The sequence below is a fragment of the Semicossyphus pulcher genome, unplaced genomic scaffold, assembly GCF_022749685.1.
Source record: "Semicossyphus pulcher isolate SPU_LCO1_2020_fin unplaced genomic scaffold, fSemPul1.0.p SCAF_12, whole genome shotgun sequence".
Classification (NCBI taxonomy): Eukaryota; Metazoa; Chordata; class Actinopteri; order Labriformes; family Labridae; genus Semicossyphus; species Semicossyphus pulcher.
The window spans coordinates 18,613,953-18,637,889 of record NW_027211626.1 but is presented as its reverse complement, the minus strand read 5'-3'; the positions used below and the strand labels follow the sequence as shown (position 1 = coordinate 18,637,889).

The window sequence follows — 23,937 nt, the reverse complement described above, 5'->3', positions numbered from 1 at the left end:
AAGGCAATAATGTTAAAGATATGCGTTAACTATGTTGTTTTACATGCTAATGGTACATATGCTACAATGTTTCTTGGCTGTAAAAGCTTACAGTTTAAAGGGGAGGTCTGGTATTTTTAAGTCTAGGCCCTTATATATACACATCTTTCTTCTTTTTCACCTTTTCTTCTTGCGTTTTCAGGGTTTTAGGTGTGATAACAATCAGTTTAATCCCCTCCTCTAACTAAACTGAGGAGACTTAGCGAGGGAGAATCCTGCAGCTCTAAAGGAGCTTTTCTTCTGCTACCAAAAGCAACGTTACAAATCGAACATCAATTTCTAGGAAACAAAATAAATGAGGAGGTATTGGAGGAACAGAGGGAGGAGATTATTGGAGATTTGCAAAGCAGCTGCGGTAATCTTGATTGAAAATCATTAGAGAAACCTATGTCCACTGAACAATATATGTCACATTCTTCGTTATTTATGGACTGCTAAACAAAGCAGTGTGAACAAATGGCTTTCCAGAGGTAGGAAGATAAAATATGTTGACAACTTAAGCATTAAGCATTAAAATTAGCAGTAGAGAGATATAGATCAAATCAGGAAACTCACAATAAAAGAATAAAACGTACAAGAAACATGAAGTGAGTGAAGCCAAACTCACTTTTAAAAGATGATACAAGTACAAAAAAGGAAACTAAAACATCAGTTGTTCTACATGAATGAAGCAACCATTGAGCGAGAGGTTAGTGTGAGGTCACAGAGACGCAGTTGAGGAGAATAAAGGAGGTCTCAAAGGGGAGAGCTAATGCAGGCGTAAGAAAGCAAAGACCTGACATATAAAGGGTGAAAGGTGAAGTGGAGTACCTTGGGTGTTTTGGTGCTTCTCCCCGTTCTGACATCTTTCACCAGGGTGAGGTCCAACAACTCTGTCTCCTACAGAAAACACAGACACCCACACACATACAGTGAGCTGGTACCTGGGAGGTAAATGCTTCATCCTGTTTCCTGCTGAGGATTTAAGCCCACCTGGAGAGAGAGAGAGAGTGTGTGTGTGTGTGTGTGTGTGACAATCAATGAGCACATGCTGTCTATATGCTCGCTCTTTGCAATCCCTTTTCCGTTGTTTTTACAGCCTTTCATTTTGGTTTATTGGTACAGTTCTTGTTAGTATATTTATAGCACATTTACAGCAAAGACATCCAGTATTCATGCAGTTATATATACTTGTTTTCACGTATGAGAGTATAATTAAGGTCAAATGTGATATAATAATCAAAACAGAATTGCATTAAGATTGTTTTTTCATATCTGGATTTTTTTTATGCAAGCTTTCCTGTTAATTGTGTATGGAATAATCCACCACAATCCAATTTTTGACTAAAAAGATCATTAGCATCATGGTTGACACTCCCTCTTGTTCGTTATTTTGTATATCAGCATATCTTGTGTTGTATTAATGCCATTTTACCAGAGCCACTTAGCAACAGAAAAAAAAAGAAGCTAGATTCATGTGTTCATTTTTAAAGTTTATTTGTAGAAGGCCATGGTTAGCTTAATTTAATAAGTTACAGTTAGCATTAGCTTACAACAGCAACAGAAATAGCAAGTATTGTTGCTATGGACACCTGCACCTATTTAACTACAAACTTATATTAAATAATAAAATATATTATATTGTTAAAATATATTAACATTAGGTGGAATAAATTATGCCCAACAACAAAAATCAATCTGTCTGTATTCTGATATCAATAAATTAGCCAAATAGATGTTTATTTGGGCTCAAACCATGATCTTTCCCTAAATCTAACTACATGCAAATAGATACTCTAAACTAGCTAAACCAGTTTTGTTTTGTTTTTTGAAACAGTCATAGTTTGGTTAAGTAGAGGCACCAAAACTATGTAGTTAAGTTAAGGAAAAGATCATGGTTTTGGAAAAAATAGTCTGTCAACATTGTATTCAGCTGTCTTTTTGGGGAAAGAGAAAAAGCTTCACTGTGATGGTCACTTAGATAGCGGGCTAGTGTGTGCACTGGCAACATCCTGCAAAACAAAGCCCACTCTGGCGAACTGATATGTTTTCAGAGACTCTCAATTAAACTGTGAAGGAAATACGGATATTGCCTCTGGTATATTTCAACAATATATTATACAGCACTTTAATATATTATAGAATAGAATACTGGAGTACAATATATTAGATTAGAAAATGTCCCATTTAAAAAAGAGAAGCAAACCTGCACTGTTCAAGGTTTCTTTTGCATAAATAAGAGGGTAATGTAAGAGTTATATCTTAACTAATATATGATTAGTCTCTGAGAACTGTGTGTGACCCTCATCCCAATCTGATGACTTGACTACTCAGGTCTGAATATTGATGAGTCAAATTAGGACTGAATTAATTAACTTCACTTTTAGCATGAAGCTAAATTTGTTCCTCATCATCAGGCTAATATAGGCCTACATGTAGAGGCGATTCAGGACAGTGTGTGTGTGTGTGTGTGTGTGTGTGTGTGTGCGTGTGTGTGTGTGTGTGTGTGCGTTCAACCTTGTTTTGATCAGTCCAGTAGAGGTAAAATCCATGTTGATCCACATGCAGAGTCACTGGGTTCACTGTGGACAGATCCTTAAGAGAAAGGTGGAAAAATATAAGAAAATACTTTTTAAAACTGTCACAAAAGCTTTCAAATAATAAACATTTTAACACTCAAAACTTTCCACAAGCTCAACCCTCTCTCTCTACCACATAGTTTAAATCTGCTTATTAAACAGGAAACTGTAAGGGTGAAAAAAGTGGGGTAAATATGGACGTGCAACTCTCAAATGTTGCCATATTAACCCACCATGACATTTTGTAATTGGTTGGAGGTGGATGCAGGCACTGCAGCTGTCCTGATGTTTGCTGTTTGAAAAGCATTTACACTTTATATGAAGCTGATGCTTCAGAGGACCAGCTCATGTGGTTAATTACAGGGGCGAAATGTAATATAAATCTAGTATAAACTGGGGTTCAGCTGTATGAATCTTGTAATTATTTCATTCAGATCTTGGCAGCAAATGAGGCAACCATAAGGGGATATGTTGTTTATAAGCCCATTATCTCATCAGTAATAAGAAACTGAATCCAAGAAGGCAAAAATAAAGACAGTTAAAGCTACTGTTAACGAAACACATGGTAAACACAGACACAAAACACAATGGAGCATAGATCATGATTGCTACGTAAGGCTTTTGGTGTAGGTGTGTTATTTTGGTGGTTTAAAATAACACACCTATGGTTTAATTCGCTGTACCTGAGTTTGAATAAGACCTAAATGCAGTTCAGTATTGTTACATTTCCTTAGGTATAGGATCGTAATGCTTCTCAACCACTGTCCAAATTAAATATCAAGAGTCAATAGTCAAAGGTTAGATATCTTTGACTTGTTAAACAGTCCTCTGTTCTGTCCTGTGATTGGTCAATTAATACTGAAACTCAGCAAAATATACTTTCAAGTTATGTACTAGAAAACAAAGGTAACTGATAATGTTAATGAATGATTGTTGTAATTATTGACCACTGAAGGGAGAAGGAAGGCGAGCTCCAGAGTCCAATACTTTGAACATCCACACCTCTATTTTTCACTTTGCAATTAGACTCACTTATTGATTTTGCTCATCACTTATCGATGTTTATGTCACTTATCGACGTAAACATGCAGTAAGTTGTTTTCAGCAGTTGTTGTAAACAACCAGTTCTGACATATTTTAAAACAAAACATGACGATATATAGATGGTTTTTTTTTTAATCAAGACTTGCACTGATCGTCACTTAGGGCCTGTGTCCACTAACAATGTTTTTTGCGCTGACAATGCCTATTTTCTCTTCAAAATCAATGCAGTTCAGTGTTTTTAGCGCTCGGCATCCCAAACGCAAAAAAAGCCTTCAGCGTCAGCTGTGCTCACAGCACTCTCAGTTGAAAATAGTTAAACTTTTGGAACACCGTCGTGCTTGTCAAGATCAAGAAGGTACGGGACTTCAGATATCAGCTTTGTCAACAACAATGTTGGAAGAGAAGCTAATTCTTCTGTTTTTATCGAGGGTACAATTTCCAGGTCTAGAGCTGCTGCTAATGCCAGCACACGATTACTTTCCATTGTTTTTTTGTTTTTGTAAAATTTCCTTGAATAAAAGCAAATATTAAGCATACAGAGCAATTTCAAAAAGACTTAACAGTCACCATCAAGGGAATTGTAACCAAGCAAAAGTAAGCGGCAGTAAGAAACGTTAGTGGACACTGGCCCTTATATGCCAATATCCAAACCAACAACAAAAAAAATCATTTGGTAGGTTTTCTCTTCTGATATTTCCCTGGAAAATATAAAATATGATGACTAATCTTGCATTAGGGGGAATAAACTATGTCTACGTCCAACGAAACATCCCTTCTACATGATACACAGGTCCCACAAGCTAGCTAGGGTTGTCACTGTCAGCGCTATTTGCTTCCTTTAACACTGGTGTTAACGACAGTTCAGTTTCTAACCTCATATTTTTGAGGGTACTAAAATATTACAATATGAGCATGAATCAATCTAGGCATAAAATAGCTGTTTCGTGCTTTAAATGAACTCTGTAAATATTAAGAAATCCAAAGAACGTCTGCAGTTCCTATGAAAGGTCAACGGCTGTAGAGAGCACATCAAAGAGTGCTCATGTAATGTACAGTGTGGTCGGCTGTTGCACTCCAGTTACTTTATATCCTGCCATCCTGGATCTGTTGTGAGGAATAGTCCACTGTAATATGAGTGAACATGTCGGTGCTCATAAAGTTCTGTACATATTTTATTAACATGTTTTCAGAAAAGGCCATGGTCTCTGCTGTCTGAGCTGCTCTCCTCACACACAGAGAATAAACACAAGAAGAAAACGCTCAGAAAATGTTAACTACATCCCTGGTTGTCACTTGTTGGCATAGCAACCAATTCTATTTTTCATAAAGCTCAGCTCAACATGGATATTCAGATATCAAAACACACACACACACACACAAACACACACACACACACAGTGTTAAATAATGTTGAATTGATTTGACAGTGTATTGGATTAGCTCTTCTGTGTGTATGATTCATGACATTATATGGCTCGATACATTGATTTACACACACACACACACACACACACACAAAAGAGCCAAAAAAACATCCATTCTTTCTCACACACATCGTATCTGTTTAGGTGGTGGTAACCATGCCAGTTACCATGGCAACCGGACGGCACGTTTCTTATAGTCAGGGCCCGTACTTCAGCATACCAGCACACACACCCCCACACTCCACAACTCCACAAATACCTCCAATTATGTTGGCTGTGCACATTACAGCATAAGAGGAGTTCTGCATGTGTAAGTTTTATACACATTTGAACACACATGCACACACATGCACACACACACACAGTTCAGTAAATGCATACTAATAGATTCCACACCAACAGGTGGCAATTGAGATATTGACCACAATTGCGTGCCTCTCTCACACATGCACACACACTTCTGTCTGTCTCTATGGCGTCTAATCCACAGGTACTTACTGCCAAATCTCTGTCAACAAATGAATAGTAAACACATCTGACAACAGGGCACATTTCCTCCTCTTCCTCCTCCTCTTCTCTCACTTTGATTCAACTGAAGTGGAGTTTAATTCAACTGGGAATGATAATAATATTGTCACATTTCTGAATTACACGGAAATATGACAAAATAAAAGCTTAACCCTTTAAATTATTTGAGATTTAAAGGCTAAAAAACATAAAGAACTTTGGTTTGATGAAAATCAGCATCCTTACCTCATCCCATTTAATGAAGTTGCTTCCGTTCTTCAGTGTTTGAGAGACGGAGGGAGGCTGGAGTTTCAATGCATGGACCCCCGGCTGAGCGCTCGCCATGGCTTCACACACACAAACACACTCTCTCTCTCACACACACACACACAAACTGTAGATGCTCAGACTCAGACACTTGGATGCTGCATCTCTGTCATGTCCGAGCCCAAACTCCTCAGAAGTCAGGCAGCAGCATCCTCTCCTCTTCTCTTCTGATTCTTGTCTTCCTTTTTTCCCTCCTCTGTCACTCTTTTTAATGTCAGTCCTCCTTCTTCTCTCTCCTCTTTCACTCTGCTCTGTGTCCTCTTTCTCTCTTCTCTCTTTTCTTATTCCTCCCTCCTCTCTTCTCCCTCCCTCCCCCTGTTTGTCTCCCCCTCTCTCCTCTGTTGATGCTGCATCTCACAGAGAGACAGACTGAAACAGATGCCTTCGTGGGAGACAGGATATATGTGTGTGTGCGTGTGTGTGTGTGTGTGTGTGTGTGTGTGTGCGTGCACTGCCTCCACAAATTGACTCATCGGCGACATGCGCACAACGGCAGCTTCCCACAGATGGGGGAGGGATAAGAGAGGGAGAGCAGCAGCGACAGGGAGAGATAGAGAGAGAAAGAAAGGAGAGAGTGGGAGAGATGGAGTGAAATGAAAAGAGAGGAAGAGGAAGGAGGGAAAAGAGGAGGAGAGAGAATAAAGAGCTGGTGGGAGAAAAAGGGAAAGAGAGTGGGCGATTTAGTGCAGGGTGATTCAAACCTAACCAGGATTACGGTCAAATGAGGCCACTTTTGAATACATATTACATTGCCAAAAGTATGTGGACACAAAATTTCACTCATGTATGATTCTCAATCCTAAATCATGAGTATTAATCTGCTGCTATAAGAGCTGCTACACGTCTGGTTTTAGACTTTCCATCACGTTTTGGCTGCAGGGATTTGCTCTTGGTCAGCATTAGAGAGATTTGGCACTCATATTGGGCGGTGAGGCCATTGGTGTTGAGGTCAGGGCGTTGTGCCACCCTCTGAATCTCTTTAGGCTTGGCGGCGGGGGGGCTAAGACTATGTCTGTAGGTTATGGTTGGTAAATTTGATCTGTACATAAAAAAAGGATCCTACGTCACATCATTTTCTGGTCACATAGACAGTCATTGTAGTTAAGGCACTATTAGTTTCTCTGTGCTTGTGTAGCAGTGTGATGTTGTTGCAATATATTTTAGCAGCAAACTCCGGGGCAGAAAGAAAAGCCAACGCAGATGTGCAAAAAAACTGCAGTTCCTTGAGTGGCCACTTGAGGCTGGCTCCAAAAGCGAGTCAATCCCCATTAGGCCCTATATTTAAATGCCCAATTTTACAGCAGAATTAAATCAGTTTGCAGCCTGGTAAAAAAGTGAAAGTGAAAAGAAGTGAAACTAAGAAATTTTGTTTAGGACTAATTAGCAAGTATCTGTGTCTTTTGTTAGCTTCTTCGGTGTTTTCTTAATTTGATTTATTTGTTGTGTTGACAAACCAATAGGTGACGTCACAGTGGTTATGTCAATTATCTATCTCTACAGTCTATGGGTATATTAGAAATAGGAGAATGTACATTTGGAATTACTTTTATTTGGTTTGAAGCAAAGACTTTATTTTGAAGGATCAGGTAAGCATTTCTGCTATAGAGTGTTGTTTTTTTATTTAATGTTGTTAGTAAGTTTGTTGTATGTCATTTTAAGGTTGGACAGCTTAGGACTTTGGTGGGAAGTATGGCAAGTATGGCCTTTTATTTTAGATTCTGCATTTGCTGCACTTACATTAGCATTAGTTCCTCTTTATTTCAGTGGATTTTCCTAGTTTCACTTGTTTCTTTAAAAAAATAGTGTAAAGTTAGAAGTTTATTTCTTCTTTTGCATAAATATTCTATAATTACAAGAGAAGTATGTCAAGAAGTAAGACGCTGCCGTGTAGCTTGCTACACTAGATTGTTGGGACTGTGTTTGCTGGCACTTCGATATAGGGACATATGCTTCCTCCTCTTCTCAAAGATGTTTAAAGGAAAGTCACTAAGGGCATGTATGCAAGCGAAACCCTGTGAATGTTTCATCAGACCCGTAGTTCAGAAAAAATTGCATCATCTATTACTATTATAAACTATCTTGAGTTTATAAAAGTAATCTGATTCAAATAAATAAAACATATTCTAGCAAAAAGGAATATTTTTGTTTTAAAAATTATCATAACAAATAAAAATGTCATAAGTAGACTATTGATGATTCATTCACCTCTTCATCATTCATGGCACATGGCTTTCCCCTGCATAATAAAAAAAAGACGTTTTTACTGAAAAAACATTGTATTCTGGCAATACTTGGATTGGACTTGAAAGCAAACTATTATTCAGTCATTACACGGCTGTGTTAACTACTTGATTCTGATTTGTTCATTACGGCATTCCGACGTCTGCTATTTCTCGAAAACAGACCGTTGTTATGAAGAACAGACCGTTGCTAGGGATGCGGCTCTAATCATACAATCCGGAGGACTAACTGTAATCATATCAATCCGCCGAAAGAAGTCCGGTAAATTTGACGTCGGCGTGTTTAAAGAGGTGCTGTTTACTGTCAGGGTGAGACTGCTGCACCTGTTGGGGTTCCATTCTGCGATAACAACCTTCTTACTATACATATTGATATTCTGATATGATATTGTGCTCTTAAAAATACATGGGTTGGAATTAGATTTTTTTATGTTTACAAACAGGACTAATAATAACAGAGGAAGAGAGTGGGCGACACAGTGGAGAGACTGAATAATTGAATATGAACACTTAAAAAACAACACAGACAACGGAAAACAGCCAGAAATCAGACACATGTCGCTGCCTCCAAACACAAAATCAGACATATTATTGGCAGGTTTGATGCATAAAAAGCCTAGTCAATAAGAGCACATGATCAAGAAATATACAAGGGCATTTAAGAGCATGACACTGTTAAACAAAGTGAAAAAACAGTTTTCTGTGAAGTGATCTCATTAAAACAAGTTAATTGTTTGCAGAGCAGCAGACTAACCCATTAATTCAATAAGTTGCCTGTAAAAATAAATGCATCCTCACTGATATCAAAGGAACATCTGTTGTGTTCACTGATGAATTCATCTCTCTCTGCAGGGATGAAACTAATGATTACTGACAGACTGCAAATTTCATAGAAATTATTTTATTTGTAGAAAGTGCTACTGATTAAAACAGTAGTGCTGTCATTGGACTACCCAGACTGTGGCCCTCCTCAAGCTGTTCTAACATATGAACTACGGACAAGGACCTAGAGAATGAGATCTGGAGATAGCCTGGAGTTACTGTTTCACACATGTAGCAAACAGCCAGAGGTTGTCTGTTAGATGTGTTCTCAACTACTGGAAATACTGTTTGGTTTAGGTGAGGGGTGTAACCTGGGAATAGCGTGCAGAAAGAGGAGATGTATCCTTGATGAGGACTTTTTTTTGTGTTGATATCAGTACTACATGTAAATATGAACGTGAGACTGGAAACAAATTCATGTGCATTAAAAGAAGGACGGTGAGACATGCTAGAATGTGGAATGTCAACAACATTGTCAGCTGGGATTTCTGCATATTTCTCAGTCGAGACATTAGAATCGTATACAAAGGGTCATTTGCATCACTCACAATGTGAAACAATGACAACATCAAATCCAGATTGAAGAAAGTGGCTCGGAGCCGCTGAGCAAAATCCGCTCAACTAGCAGCCAATCGCTGAAGGAAGGAGTTCTGCAATGCAATTTGACAGTGCAATTGTTTGGAGGGCGAGGTGTTGGATCTCCATACGTCATGCTTCCCATGTTGAAAAAGCAACATCGTCAGTATATATGGTAACTAATGCCTAAGTAATTACCACAGCAACCTCTTCAGATAGGCTGGTGATATCTTGACGCACATCTGATCTGATCACTTGCAAACAACGGTGCGGACAGTCTTTCTAACAGACATGATTTGAGAAACAAATCTAATTTCCCTGTAGTCTGAACAAAGTCTAACAGAGACTTATTAAAATCTCCTTTCTGCCAGAAAAAGTAAAAATCAAATGAGAAATTAGACATGATAAGATATGATTAGGAGCCAGTAAGTTTGCTTTACTAACTGTTTCATTTTTAAGCTTGCACATTTTCTGGGAAGAGATGTTGTTGTCGACTTTTTAAATTCAAATAATTCCAAAAATATCTATCATTAAACTCCAACTTGTTTGTTACATTGTCGTGGTTGCAGAAATGTCAGAGACAGCTATGCCAAAACCAGAGCAAAGAAAACCATGTCTTACAAACTCTGAATGATGATAATACAAAGTTCAGGAAAATATTATAGCTTGTTAATCACCATTTCTATAAAATGTGATACAATGGTGGATCATTCTCAAGACATTATCTCAGAGCCCGAGCTGATGTCTTCAAATTGCTTATTGTGACCAACCAACAGTCCAAACCCCAAAGATTTCCAATTTACTGCGATATAAAAGAGGAAACTATTACAAATGCTCACATGTAATCAGCTGGAAGCAAAGAATGTTTGGCTTGTTAAAAAACTATTAGATGATTATTAGTTTGCCAAAATAGTCAGTGAATTTCCTGCCAGTTTAGGAACTGCACACTTTGATATTTTGTTACAAGACTGCATCTCATGTTCTTCTTCCAATCAGTGTTTGTGATCAATAAAAGCATCTATTTGTGCCGTTAGTGTCTTTGCATTAAGACGCACAAAAACAGACGCTGCTAACGAAGCACACAGCCATTTGCTTCAATACACGCCTACGCACTGCAGTATAGTATTGATCCGTACATGCACATTTTATACAACACAAGAACATGCAGCATTCTTCCAATGTCACAGTGTGACCTCTTGACCCCCACACCATCTTAAACACAAATATAATGCATCACATATTGATATGCGCTCATCCAAGGCCCAGTTTGTCAGCCTGCAGCCTCCTACACACTCACACATTAATGCATAAAAAGACACGTGCAGAGACTCATGTTGCCATGACACTGTGAGTTTGTGCCCGATACTGTTAGTCAGAGCCAGAGCCGGTTGTATTGGTGAGTATACAAAATTAATACTACGTTTAATACAAACTTGGCATTGCACCAAAAAACAAGTCATGAGCTTTGTCTCTGCGTCTGACATCATCAGGTTATAATTAAGGAGAAGCTCACAGAACAAAAATAAATTCTGTTTAGTCCAGATAACAATCCAGTATTGTTCACATAAACACAGCAGGCCCTTTGTTTCACCGGGTAAGCATCGACCAGTTTTATGACTACAAGCACAAAAGAGCAGTTAAGGTGCTCTGTGTGCACCTAGGTGAGATAAGACGGAGGCTTTGTGGAGCTCCCACAGCAGAGGTGGGAGGTTTCGCCTCGGATGGATACAGTTCAGAATCTGTATTTACATAAAAGTCCAATGAACGGGGCAAACATACACAACCATTGGAAATTAAATACTGACAGTTTAAGGCACTTTGGGGCAGAGATTCCTCGATAGATTTCTTTACCACATTAATAATTTAAGACTTAATAATACAAGATTCCACCTGGGTCTTATGTTAAAGAGGATAAGGAACATAACTGTTTTATTCCAGCAATTTTTTCCAGCTATAAGAGGGAAAAAATAATTCTTATTGTTTGTATTTTCTTTCAGTAAAAAATTAGCATATGTGGCTGGTAATACCAAGGGAATAATGTAAAACAGTATGAAAGAGAGTATGTAAAAAATCCCCTCTATGGACCAGCTTAACTCATCATGATCATCATCTAACTTCATCTTCTCCATATGGACTCTTGAGTCAGTTTATTTTTTCAGACGATTTTTTTATGAACAACAAAAAGGTGGAAATATTCCCAGATTCTTTTGAAGCAACTACTTTAGATCCATCCATTATCATTATCTATACAGCTTATTCTGTTCAGGGTCCCAGCTGTCATTGGGTGGGAGGCTGGGTATACACTGGACTGATCGCCAGTCAATCACAGGGCTGACACACGGAGACAGACAACCTTTCACGCTCACACCTAGGGGCTATTTAGAGTCACCAATTAACCTAACGAGCATGTCTGTGGACTGTGGGAGGAAGCCGGAGTACCCTGAGGGAACCCACGCATGCACGGGGAGAACATGCAAACTCCACATGGAAAGGTTCACTTTGTCCGAATCGGGGTTCGAACTAGGAACCTTCTAGCTGTGAGGCACCCCAATGCAGCCATACTTTAGATCATGAGTCCTAAATTATTTACTTAAAAAAAATGTAATGAATAAGGCCGGTGCTGTAGCTAGCGGTAGCTACATTAACTTTGACTGTTGTGAGGGTGGCGGCTGCATGTCTGTGAGGAAGAGTTAGCAACAATCAGGTTAGTTTTTCCTCGCTTAAAACAGCAAAGAAAACAGCACTGCGGCATATTGTAAATAGGAGACGTTGTAGTGTGCATGAGCAGGGCACTAAACACTTTCTACCTAAAGGGAAGGCCTTGCACTGCAGAAAAGTGCATACTGTGTGATCTGGGGCTTTAATTTAATGTAAAATTACACTGTGATTTTTTAGTCTTAATTTTGACCCTCTGAACTTTTCGTATGTTTTTCAATTGCAATTTGGATTTGATAACTGTCTTTAAAACTGGTTTGTTTCCCCCATATCATTGTCTGACTGAACGTGTTGCATATCACAACCTCTCAGCAGAGCCATAACAGAACATGACCAAAACTACAAACTAGAAAAATAAAATTGTTAAATAAAGTTTTTTCTTCAGGATTTTGTCTTCTAATGCCTGCACACTGCACCACCAGCAAAAAACCAACCAAACACATATAAATGTTTCCGCACATATACTTAAACACAAGACTCAAGACACTCCTACTGCCCACACACTGGCACTCACACAGACAGAGGTGCACACACATAAACAGGCATGCACTAACACACCCCAGTCTTCACCAGCAGATCTCCGTGCTGTGCTGGGAGCTTATATAAGGGAGAGTGGGAGGCTGAGAGCTATTTCAGGACCAGAAAAGACGTAAGTATGTGTGTGTGAGCGCGTGTTTGTGTGTGTGTGTGTGTGTGTGTGTTTGAGAGCACATTTGTGTGTGCATGGATATAGTACCCATATGGATTTGTATTGGTGATGCTGCGTGTGTGTGTATGTGTGTGTGTGTGTGTGTGTGTGTGTTTGTGTGTGTGTGTAGGCCTGCTGTAAGGACTATAAGGACTCTGATTCAGTGGGTTTCATAACCAGTCAAGTTTGAAGTGAAGTTTGGCTCAGAACCTCTGGCAGCTCAGAGAGTCTCTGTGCCTACGATGTGTTCAGTCATACCCCTGAGCTGCCTGCACACACATTCAAAAGCCAGCGAACCCACAGAGCAGCAAAGAAACAGAAAAATGTCTTCATGTTTTCTTGGTGCAGCCCCAGACATGTAAAGTGCATCCGGATGTTGTGGCAGCAGCATCGCCCCCCTCACTGCTCTGATAAGCACCTTTCCAAAGAAGCTCGTCTGAATTTCCTGAGATCAGAGAGGATGCTGGTTCACTACTTTTTCCTGAAGAAATACTCCCTAGTTCAACATGAGAAATTGAATTTAAAGCCATTGCACTGGGTGGAGGCATACACTTCCATTATGGATAATCACCAAACCTGATTAAATGAAACCAAACCATCACGACAGTATCGAATTGGGCTGAGGGGAAAATGAAGTCTTCTCAGCCATGCTAGCAGTGTGGCTCTATGAATGGTAATGTTGGCTTGGTCCACCACCTTTTTCCAGAATCTAATATTTTATGGTCTAAACAGAAATGAAACCCCCTGCTGCATGATTTCAACTCAAGCCAAGTCAAAGTATATTTATATAGCACATTTAAACAACCATCAAAGTTGACTAAAGTGCTGTACAAGCTTAAAACTCCACCACAACCTCTGGTTTGGAGGGTGGATTTGGAGCATCCAAGAGCATCTGATATGTTGACCTCGGTGCTCTGACTGGAGCATGTTGGTGCAACAACTTAGAAAAGTATAATGGTGCCAGCCCATTTAAAGTTTTAAAAACTAGTAATACAATCTTAAACTGGATCCTAAAACTGACAGGAGCCAGTACTGGTGTGACGTGATCTTGTCGTCTTTTCCCAGTCAGAAGACGGGCAGCTGCGTTCTGAACCAGCTGTAAGCAACGAAGAGATGACTGATCTACAACAAAATACAAGGAGTTACAATAATCCAAGCGAGAAGTAATAAATGTGTGAATGACTCTCTCAAACTCATTTGGAGGAAGATGGCCTTTACGTTTAAGTGATTTGTTTGTCAAATTTGAAAGGGCTGTCAAAAATCACACCAAGTTTTGAATAAAAAGGAGAGGCAAGCAGACAAACAAACAGCCGAGGTTGGGAGTGTAGCTAAATTGTGGAATCGGAGGCATCGCCATACACAAGCTCGGCAAAAGAGGGCAAACAAATGGTACGAAAGAAGCGACGTAGCCTTTAGGTTTGAAGAGCAAAGCCAACTTTGAAGTGTCTTAAACCTGCACTCTGCAAGTCCAGCAGGGGGTGACTCCAATGGTAGAACTCACTTGACTTGTTACCCCAGTAAACATTTCCCCAATTACTTTTTGGTCTCAATCATTGAGTTTCAAGTCTTCCTCAATACAACATGTTTTTAATTCTGTTAGTTATGGTCCCATATAGAGGAAAAAAGACGGGATGCTTTAGGGTATGGCTTATACAGCGAACTGTCATTCAGGACAGAGGTGTTGCATTGTGAAAGAGATGTCGGCAAAACTTAGCAGAACGGACCATTAGGAACACTTATCCATTATTAAAATCATGCATGCTGTAGATGTAACATTTGCCAACAGTTGAATCCAGTGCCACGTATCACTGCATCCATTGTTTGGCTCGATGTTGAGAATCTCCTTGGACTGGAGCTGGTAGCATTTTGATGTTGTCTCTGATAAATTCTGTAGGCGGAGGGTGGCTGTGGCTTCCATCAATCACATCTTAAATGTATTGAAAGTGCCAAGAAAAGGAAAGGTTTAAAATTTGACATAAACAAAAAAACCTGTCAAGTTAAAGGAAGCAGAAATCCCACACACTGTTGGCAACTTTTAAATTGTGGTCAAGTCTCTCAAATGGTGAGATGTGTTCAGAGACTGAATCTGTCTATGTTGTAAGCAGAAGAAAAGGTTGAAATAATAAAGAGCAGAAGCAAATGTATTTGACCTGATTGGATTTTGGCTAAATTTAATGTGTGCAAAATGAAGCTTCTCTGCTGGTTTTGGCACATGGAATTAATCGTCTATCCCACTCAGTAACATAAGACTCATGCAACAAAGAGTCTATTCTGAAATGTTGAGCAGAGCGAAGCTTTCTTCAGCTCTGTAGGAGAAAAAATAACTTGATGCAGGTCTGACAGCAACAGTGCACGTTAGCCAGAGGGCCGTGCTGACAAAAGCATACAGATCCAAAGTTTGTCCTTGTTAGTGTGATTCAGCGTGTCTGTGGGTTCTGTGAAGTGTGAAGGTACATTTGGCTGCTCTCGCCTCCATCACTAAATCATCTGTATCACTGTTATACTCTTACTGGTTCTCTCAGCCGCCGAAAACCTAGCCTCATGTTCTTAAACAAGGATGTTTCCTGGAGCTCTAAATCATGTTCCAGTTTCTTGTTAAGAAAAAAACTTGCTTTCAGAATTTGACTGCCAAATCGACTATTTTTCTGTCATGGTGAAGTCACAAATTAATACATATTGTTTTAAATTTAGCTGCTCATCTTTTTACCGCATGAATTAGAATTGTATTTGGTCACACGTACTTTAATTTATGAAAAATATCATTTTGCATGCTTCCCTTTTGACTGTTACTGAAAATCCTCAACAAATAATGCTACCTATTAATTTGTATAGTATATATATATATAGTAATTTTATTGAAAGACCTGTGAGTCAATCTTAGGTTTAAAATGTTGGTGCTAAATATGCTGAGAAAATATTATTGTTTTGTAAGTTTTATTGACTATATAGAACCCTTAGAACTAGTAGTGTATACTGTATGTTCAATATTATCTTAATATACATGATAACATAAGATTTGATGCCAGGATATGACGTTTTTTACAGCAGTATTTGTCGCTGCATCCCTCTTCATAAATGAAAACAGCAATGAGGGTAAACACAACTGCTTTAAATTGGTGAAAAAACATCTTTCTATCTGGGCAGCTGTGGCTCAGTGGTAGAGTCGGTCGTCTCTCAATCGGAAGGTTGGGTGTTTTGACCACTGACTGCTACACTCGCATGTCGAAGTGTCCTTAGGCAAGACACTGAACCCCAAATTGCTCCTGAAGGCATAGCCATCTGGTATGAATGTGAATAGATCCTGATTGGAGATTGGCAGTTGTGCTTTTAGCCATCAGTGTGTGAACGTGTGTGTGAAAAGGTGAATGTGATATGTAGTGTAAAAGCAGCTTTGAGTGGTCTGAAGTCTAGAAAATGCTATATAAGTACAGTCCATTTACCATGTGGTTCTTCCATCTAGTGGCTGAGACAGGACCTACAGTGGACAACTTAAATGTTCTGAGCAGAGTGAATAAGCACCGTGAAAACAGCTAAACAGAAAATTTAACTTCAACTTTTTAAAAATGAACAGATATTAATATTTATATAAACAGAGCACAGAAAGGCATTTCATACTTAATTATAATAGCCTGAAGTGAAGTCAGGATATGCAAGAATATGGCCAGAAGAACACAAAAAACAACGTAGTCACAGGTCAAATCTGAGTGTATTTTGGTAAGTGGGGGCAATTTCTTAAAACTGAAAAGTTTAAAATTATTTTAACCAAGCCATGTCTATAAGTCTTACAATAATCAAGACCAATGTAATCGAAAATTAAGTGAACAAGTTTGCAAGATCCTTTTTAGTTGTGGTTCCACCTAACGTTTACACTGAACCAAAAGTGCATGAATAAAAGCGGTCAATATTTGTCAATTATGATCACATGTAGCCTGCTGGGGTTCAAGTTCACAGCTAACAGTTTGAAAAAAAAGTAGTTTGATTTCTTTAAAGTGTTCATCTAAGGCACAACTACAGTAATTAATGAGCTTTTCCCAAACACTATAAGGAAAGCCTGTCGGGCATCATCCAGTGCTTTCAAATTATCTGTTTTCAAATATAGACTTAAGTCCCTCTCCTCTGAGAAACCCCCAACAAAACACCTTTAAACAGTCATATAATGAGCGTAGGTATCAGTTTGTTCCCAGTGATGGATATCTCTTTTTAGAGTGAGACACTTTAAATTATTCAGTGAAGAGATAATGAGCAGACATCCCACACAAGGTTAGAAAACAACTCGCTGAAGCCCGGCAGTCATCGGCACACGCTCGGCGCTGAAACAGCTTTACCCGAGCGGTGCAGAAAAATTGCTGCAGAATAAGTGGAGGAGTTGAGAAGGTTATGCAGCCTCGTTACCCTCATGGAACTAGTTTTCTTGGGTGTGAAAATAAGCGGCAGAGTCAGATACAACTGCCGGAGGAGCTCAGAGAAGAAGAACCGATGCTAACTGGTGTCTCATATAGCCTTTGGCTTACTAGGCTTATTGATCTTCAGACTGGAAGAACTTAAAAGGAGTGGTTCTTTTAGTAATAAAAACCGTGAGCAGGGAATGAAGCAGAAGTTGAAGTTCTGCACATGACTAACACACACATCGGCTGAAGCAATTAGAGAGAACTGACAATGTTTACTGATTTTCGGTCCGTATTTTGATTTTGTATGTTTTATTTTTATGTGCCCCATTAATCCTTAAAGCCTTGTATGTCCTAGTAAGGCTTTTCTTAAAAACTTGGGATGGGCATAATTCAAATGTATGACAATTTACAAAAACAAACAAACATGAAAACTGATATCAGAAAATCACTGTCTAATAACAGGGCTTAACAGCTGGGTTAGCTCATTTTAATGTGAGTAATAACAGCTAGGTTAGTTCATTTTAATGTGGGTAATAACTGCTGGGTTAGCTCATTTTTATGTGAGCTCATTATAACAGCTAGGTTAGCTCATTTTAATGCGGGTAATAAAAGCTAGGTTAGCTCATTTTAGCGTGAGTTATAACAGCTGGGTTAGCTCATTTTTATGTGAGTAATAAGTTAACCAATGCTATGGATACAGCTCTCACTGAGTGTACTATTTTTAGACGGAAAACGGAAAGATAATTATTTTAAAATCAATAAAATCATTTCCAAATTCAAATTATTGATTTCTGAAGTAAATAGCTGTGTAATAACAATAATTATTAACCAGGTAGGGATCCTAATTTGCAGCTCTAGCATTACGAATACATTCTGAGGGCTCAGGACCGAGAGATTGTGCCCATGCTACTGCATTTTTATTCACATTTTATAATCCTCAATTCTGATTTTGATGGATTAACTGTCAGATTTGTGTATCATAAGATTAGATTTGTCATTTTATCCGAAGAAAAGCCAGCCCTGCATCCCAAGAGGACAAATGCACATTCGCACACACACACACAGATACATACAAAACAAGGCAGATTTTCTCTTTTAATCATAAATCATTGGTTTAGAAAACTGAAGACCATGTGACAACGATTCAGTTGACATTGTAACTTCTTGATTGAAAAACTGAGACAAAAATAGAAGCTCTTGCCAGTTCACTTAACAAATACTTGACGCGTAGGTTTGAGTGTGTGTGTTTCTGTGTGTGTTTCTGCGTTTGTGTGTGTTCCTGTGTGTGGGTGTATGGATGTCTATATTTGTTTTCCGTGTCTATTTGTGTGCATGTATGTGTCTAGTCCACAGCCAGTCCAGGGGCCGAGCTGCTGTCAGCCGTTTCTGTAGTGTTGCATTAAACCATCTGTGGACACGGTTGGTCTCCATGCGTCATTGCCGTGGCTCATCATCCATATTTCAGTTTGACTTTTTTGCCATGGCTGATCAGTGTCTCTGCCGCGGCTGTCGTCTGCTTTTGTTCTGCTTCCCTGGTGAGTTTGTCAGGGTGATCTGGTGTTTAGCACCCGGACAGTCTTGCGGCCGTAATGCCAGTAGCTGTAGCCTGATGCTGCTGTGGTCACTGCTGTGACATACCTGCAATATAATACAAAAAAATATATACATCATAATTCAACATCAACAGCAATCAAAATAAAATAATCTGACCAATCACATAGCTTGAATGGCAGTACAAGCATCATTCCCAAATTGCAGAAACACAAGCTACAAGTTTGTTACAGCGTTAAACGATTTTGTCATAAACCACCCTGCCAAGCGTGATGAAAAATAAATAAGCACTGCAAAAATAAAGTCTAAATGTACACGAGAAAGGTCTGCTGAACTTGTATAAAAAATGTAGGTTACTGTGACACACTGACATGTTTGTCATGAGTCAGATCTCTACTCCAACTGTTGAGTTGTGGTATCATATGTGTCAGAGCACTTAACCCAATTGATCTGCTGCAAAAAAAACAGCATTTATGTGCTCGACAGCGACTTAACCCTTTGCACAATCAACACATTTGTTGTGAGCACTACGCTGACATAGAAAAGGACATTATGGATGTTAAGGTCAAGTGGATGAGGCATGTGTGTATGAATATGTAATGTCATGTATGTGGTTTACCATAAGCACTGCAGCAGAACACTGTCTGTATACTGGAAGACTGGGGCCGCCAAAGAAGCTGCAACCAGACAGAGCTGTATGGCTGTGTTCACCTAAAAAAAAAGAAATTAAACACAAAGTCAGAATAATAATAACATTAAAAATGAATAATGATACCTGACTGTTAAAAAAACTGTTATAGCTGCTTCAAAGAAAAAAAACAACAAATACGTTTTGGAAGCTGCAAAAAACACCTGCCAGCCAACATTTGTTCCAGGAATGTTTTCTACAAAGTCAAATGTATCAAAATGAATCATGCAGTATCTGTGTTTGAGCCATAAAGAACATTTTGACAGTGAATTTTAATGTGTTCATTTTTGCAGATTTTTTTGCATGTTACAGAGGGAAGCATTCCAAGTATTCCCAGACTCAGTGTAAAAGGATGTACAGTAGCTAGATAAGCTTTAAATTTAAAAGGAATGAGTTATCGACCTGAAATTGTCTTTTGATCATGAAATTTGCCTTGTATTTTGTTCTGCATTAACGTGGTTAAAATCTTGGAAGTAATAACTCCTGTATCTGCCTAAACATTAACTCTTTATCAAAATAGAAAATAAAATGTGGGGAAACAAAAATACAAGTTGCCATATCTGTGCGAGAAAGCACTGTCTGGGGACTCTCATGTAGAGGACTGCATTGGGATTGGGACCCAACACAAATCTTGCGGGAGCGGGCGGTTTAAACTTTGCTGTAGGAGGGAGGTCAAAAATTAAATGGTGAGATTGTAGCGGGATGAAAATTGTAGAAATTAGTCCCTTTATGTATGTCAATGATCAAAGTCTTGAAATAGCCTTGTTTATTAAGAATAAACCCCAGGTGAACATATTGTTTCCAGGTCCTCTTTGCCTACATAAACCCGAGCACTGGCGTTGCCATGGATACGCATACAAATCATTTAGAAAAATTACATACACAAATTAATCTAAGTGTGATTTTTAAATGAATAATTTTAAACTTGTTGTAAGACACTCAGTTCAGTTGCGTGTGATGGTGCAATATTTTTGATAAATCAAATCAACGGTTGTGTTTCAATGCAAAGGAGGAGAACATCATTTTGTTATGTCATTACCGACAGGTATGCCCATTGCGCCAATCTTTTTCAATACTCAACAATAAAATAACCTTTATTCCCAGCGGGACGGGAGAAGACACAAAATCGATGGAACTGTATAGTGCGGGCGGGAGTGGAATCCACAACCTGAGTCAAACATTGCAGGAGCGAGTGGTAATGGTCAGAAATCCAATGGAAGCAGGATTAAGAAAACAGTCCCACGCAGGGCTCTACTCTCATGGATAAGTCGTTAAGAGCTAAACAATATATACTAAAAAAAGACATGTACTTTATAAGTCCTGTTCTTTCAAGCTGGTTCAGGCAAAAATGAAGACACCAGCAAGAGTTCCAGAGTGCCCTTCAGGCATTTCCAACATGCCTTTCCAACTTAGGGTGCAGATCGAGTTCGTGAGAGAGTGTTGGAGAGAAGAGCATCAATAACCAAATCCAACTACCAGGTAAGCCATAAAACATTTCATGTGGGCTGCAAGCCTGCGACAGCAAAAGATACCATGTCTTTTTCTTTTTGTCAGAGCATTAGATTTATCAACGACTGTCAGGATGTAAAGAGAATTTCTATAAATACAAAAAATGTTTTAAAATTGTCTAGGCCAGCTCAATGCTCCACTGTTGCTAAATCTCCACTTTAGTGTGCTATATTCAAAATGCATTGACAGCGAGAGAAGGCGATGGGTTAATGTTTGTTTGTGTGTGGGTCTTACCTTGCTAAAGAGTGTGGGCTTGAGTTGTGCTGTGGTGTAGCAGGGGTTAAAAAACTTACTAAGGGTCACCTGGTGGAAAAAGAGAAAGAGAATTTAAAGTATGTTGATTCAAAAGTCATTTTAGAACAAGAATACATCAATATTACTTTCTACTTTTTGGCAGGTCTTGCACCAAATTCTAAATGTTCAAATTATATTTAATAAAACGTGTTGTCCAAGTGTGCTTGTTAAGACTGAAATGTAATGTATCTCACCGGTGGAGGTACAGTCTTGTATCTGACCCAGAAGACAGCAGCTATTAAACCAATGTCTCTGGAGATCACTAGAGCGGTCAGTAGGGCTGAAACAGAAACATAAATCATCTTGTAAATAACACAGTATGAGCATTACTAGAACTGTCACATGAAATACAATAACAGAGAAAAACAACACTAGAAGATATGCAGCTATTTAAAGGCTCTTTCACAATAATCAATGGTACCTTTATCATTTTTGTTCCAAAATTGGCAATTTATCAGGAGGGAGACACACAGTGTCACACAATACCTGGTATAAGTTCCGCATAGGTGAGACTGACGTATAAAATACTGATGAGAATCTTATCAGCCAATGGGTCGAGAGCGCTGCCCAACGCTGACTTTTGAGTGGGCCACGTTCTGGCAATGTAACCATCCAACTGAATTAGAGAGACAGAGGAAAAAACAGATGAAAGAATGTGCTTTTCAAAATGTCTAAAGAAGCAAAAGTAGCAACCTACACGTATCAATGAGTGACAGCACTGAAGTTTATGCCAGTAAAATGCCAGAAGGTGAGACGCCCCCCACTTATTTGTCATCTTAATCTAATGACCATGTCTGTGATGTCCTGATCATAATTAAAAATGCTTTATTACAATAATTTTGTGTGCTGCCTTGTAATGTGGCTGATAGGATGAGCCTATTTGTCACTTTGATTAATGTCAAATCAGAAAGAAAGCTTGTCTTTGAACAAAACGTCCTCTGGGTTTATTTATTCAAAGTCAACTCAATTTCCGTTTCAAATGGATCAAGACAGAGTCAGTACAAAATGAAGCATTTTTGATAAACAATAACTCCTAATGCGGGTATTATGTGTCTGGATAGAATTTAGACATACTGTATATAAATATTTATGAAAATATTATCATAAACTGTTATTATGAGATCATTATGTAATGAAACAAAATTTCAGAATTTATGACATAATTATATCATATATAAATACAAGTGTCTTAATGAAAGTGTGCATTACCAGGTCAGTGGCTCCAGCCAGGATAAAGAGAGCGAGGCTCAGGTGAAAGTGCTGCTCGATGATCAGATGACCCAAGAATGGAGCCAGCACAATCCGGCACACACACAGAAAGTTTGGGATTGTCCATGGGTTCTCATACTGCAGAAAAATCAGGAAATAAATAAATGCATTAATATGTAATCATAAACAAATACCGTAATCACTTGCAATGGCCTAATATAATAATAAGTCAACATTATATCCATTTTATGCAACTTTATTCACTATGTTCAGAAGCTAATGTTGTACTGACTCTCTACACTCTCATTTATGACTAAGACATGTAGTTACTTTTTTTTATTAATACAGACAAATACATTCTCATAACACTCTTTTCAGCTGTACCTTGATCAGCAACAACTTTAGCATTATGTTTACATAAACAGTAATGACAGTCCTCTAGCATGGTGGAATATATATTTACATCTCAATGACAGAACATTTAAGATTTAAAACTTTGTATACATTATGTTTATCATATAACAACACTACAAAATACACAAAGTAGTTTCTAATTGAACACTCCTCGTCTTCTGTAACGTTACACACTTTACATTCCTGTAGATAACGGATGCCGCACAGAACCACAGCTCCATAACTCACCAGCTCTTTAAACTTGAACAGCCCCTGTCCCGGTACCGGAGTGGCTTCATTCCGGTCCGCGGCAGGTGAACTTTCGGGTGTCTCATTGGTCTTTCCGCTGCAAAGCCCACGAGAGTTGGGTGACAGTAGAGACCGGAAACTGGCCACCGACCTCTCGTGACCTCCCCGGTACACGGGAAAAACGGTTCCTTGCGCTTGCCAGGGTGACGTTTTCACCTGCTGGAGGATCCCACTCCAGCAGGCGCCACGACTGTCCGTCCCCTTGTGTCTGAGGAGCCACGTACCGCTGACCGGGGACTGTTTCACCTTTGCGTATTCGGTGACAGGTGTGTGTCTGTGCCGCCATGACGCAGGCTCAAGCCAACACACACCCGCACACCGCGCGGAAGCCAGACCGCGAGCATTTGCTGCGCTGCGGCACAACGGCGCGGAAATCCTCCCAAAACACATCATCATCATCTTCACGAGCCCCTGTTATCGAACTGCTGGTCTCAAACTCTCCTTCTCCGTTATCATGGTGAAGTTTTAGATGCTGACGGTCAGAGCCGTCTGAATCTCAGCTCAAGCCAGCAGGCTGCCATGTTGCCGTAAAGTGATACCACATATGATGTCGTAAAATCACCAATGACGCTTTCGTTGCGAGGCTTTTATTTTGAAATTAGACGACCTTGTGTTTCAGTCACAGCTTTTTCCATCAGCCAAAAAAGTCACCAGTC

The 23,937-nt window shown here is 39.1% G+C and overlaps 2 protein-coding genes across 2 annotated transcripts in view; both read right to left on the bottom strand.

Moving 5' to 3' along the window:
* Nucleotides 1–6,253, bottom strand: part of plcb1 (phospholipase C beta 1) — a 30,678-nt gene extending 24,425 nt beyond the window's left edge. The window contains exons 1-3 of the mRNA XM_069658055.1: nucleotides 5,819–6,253; nucleotides 2,536–2,613; nucleotides 850–918 (exon numbers count right to left, since the gene is read on the bottom strand). Of these exons, the coding sequence (XP_069514156.1) occupies nucleotides 850–918; nucleotides 2,536–2,613; nucleotides 5,819–5,917 (246 nt within the window). The 5' untranslated portion in view covers nucleotides 5,918–6,253. The remainder of the gene's footprint in view (nucleotides 1–849; nucleotides 919–2,535; nucleotides 2,614–5,818) is intronic.
* A 12,317-nt stretch (nucleotides 6,254–18,570) lies between these two features.
* crls1 (cardiolipin synthase 1) lies at nucleotides 18,571–23,892 on the bottom strand. The gene is made up of 7 exons (XM_069658755.1): nucleotides 23,222–23,892; nucleotides 22,580–22,717; nucleotides 21,857–21,986; nucleotides 21,565–21,650; nucleotides 21,311–21,379; nucleotides 19,499–19,590; nucleotides 18,571–18,966 (listed from the first exon to the last, which is right to left on the bottom strand). The coding sequence occupies exons 1-7, from the start codon at nucleotides 23,678–23,680 to the stop codon at nucleotides 18,873–18,875; spliced, it is 1,068 nt and encodes a 355-aa protein (XP_069514856.1). The 5' UTR covers nucleotides 23,681–23,892; the 3' UTR covers nucleotides 18,571–18,872.
* Between the last annotated feature and the right edge of the window lie 45 nt (nucleotides 23,893–23,937).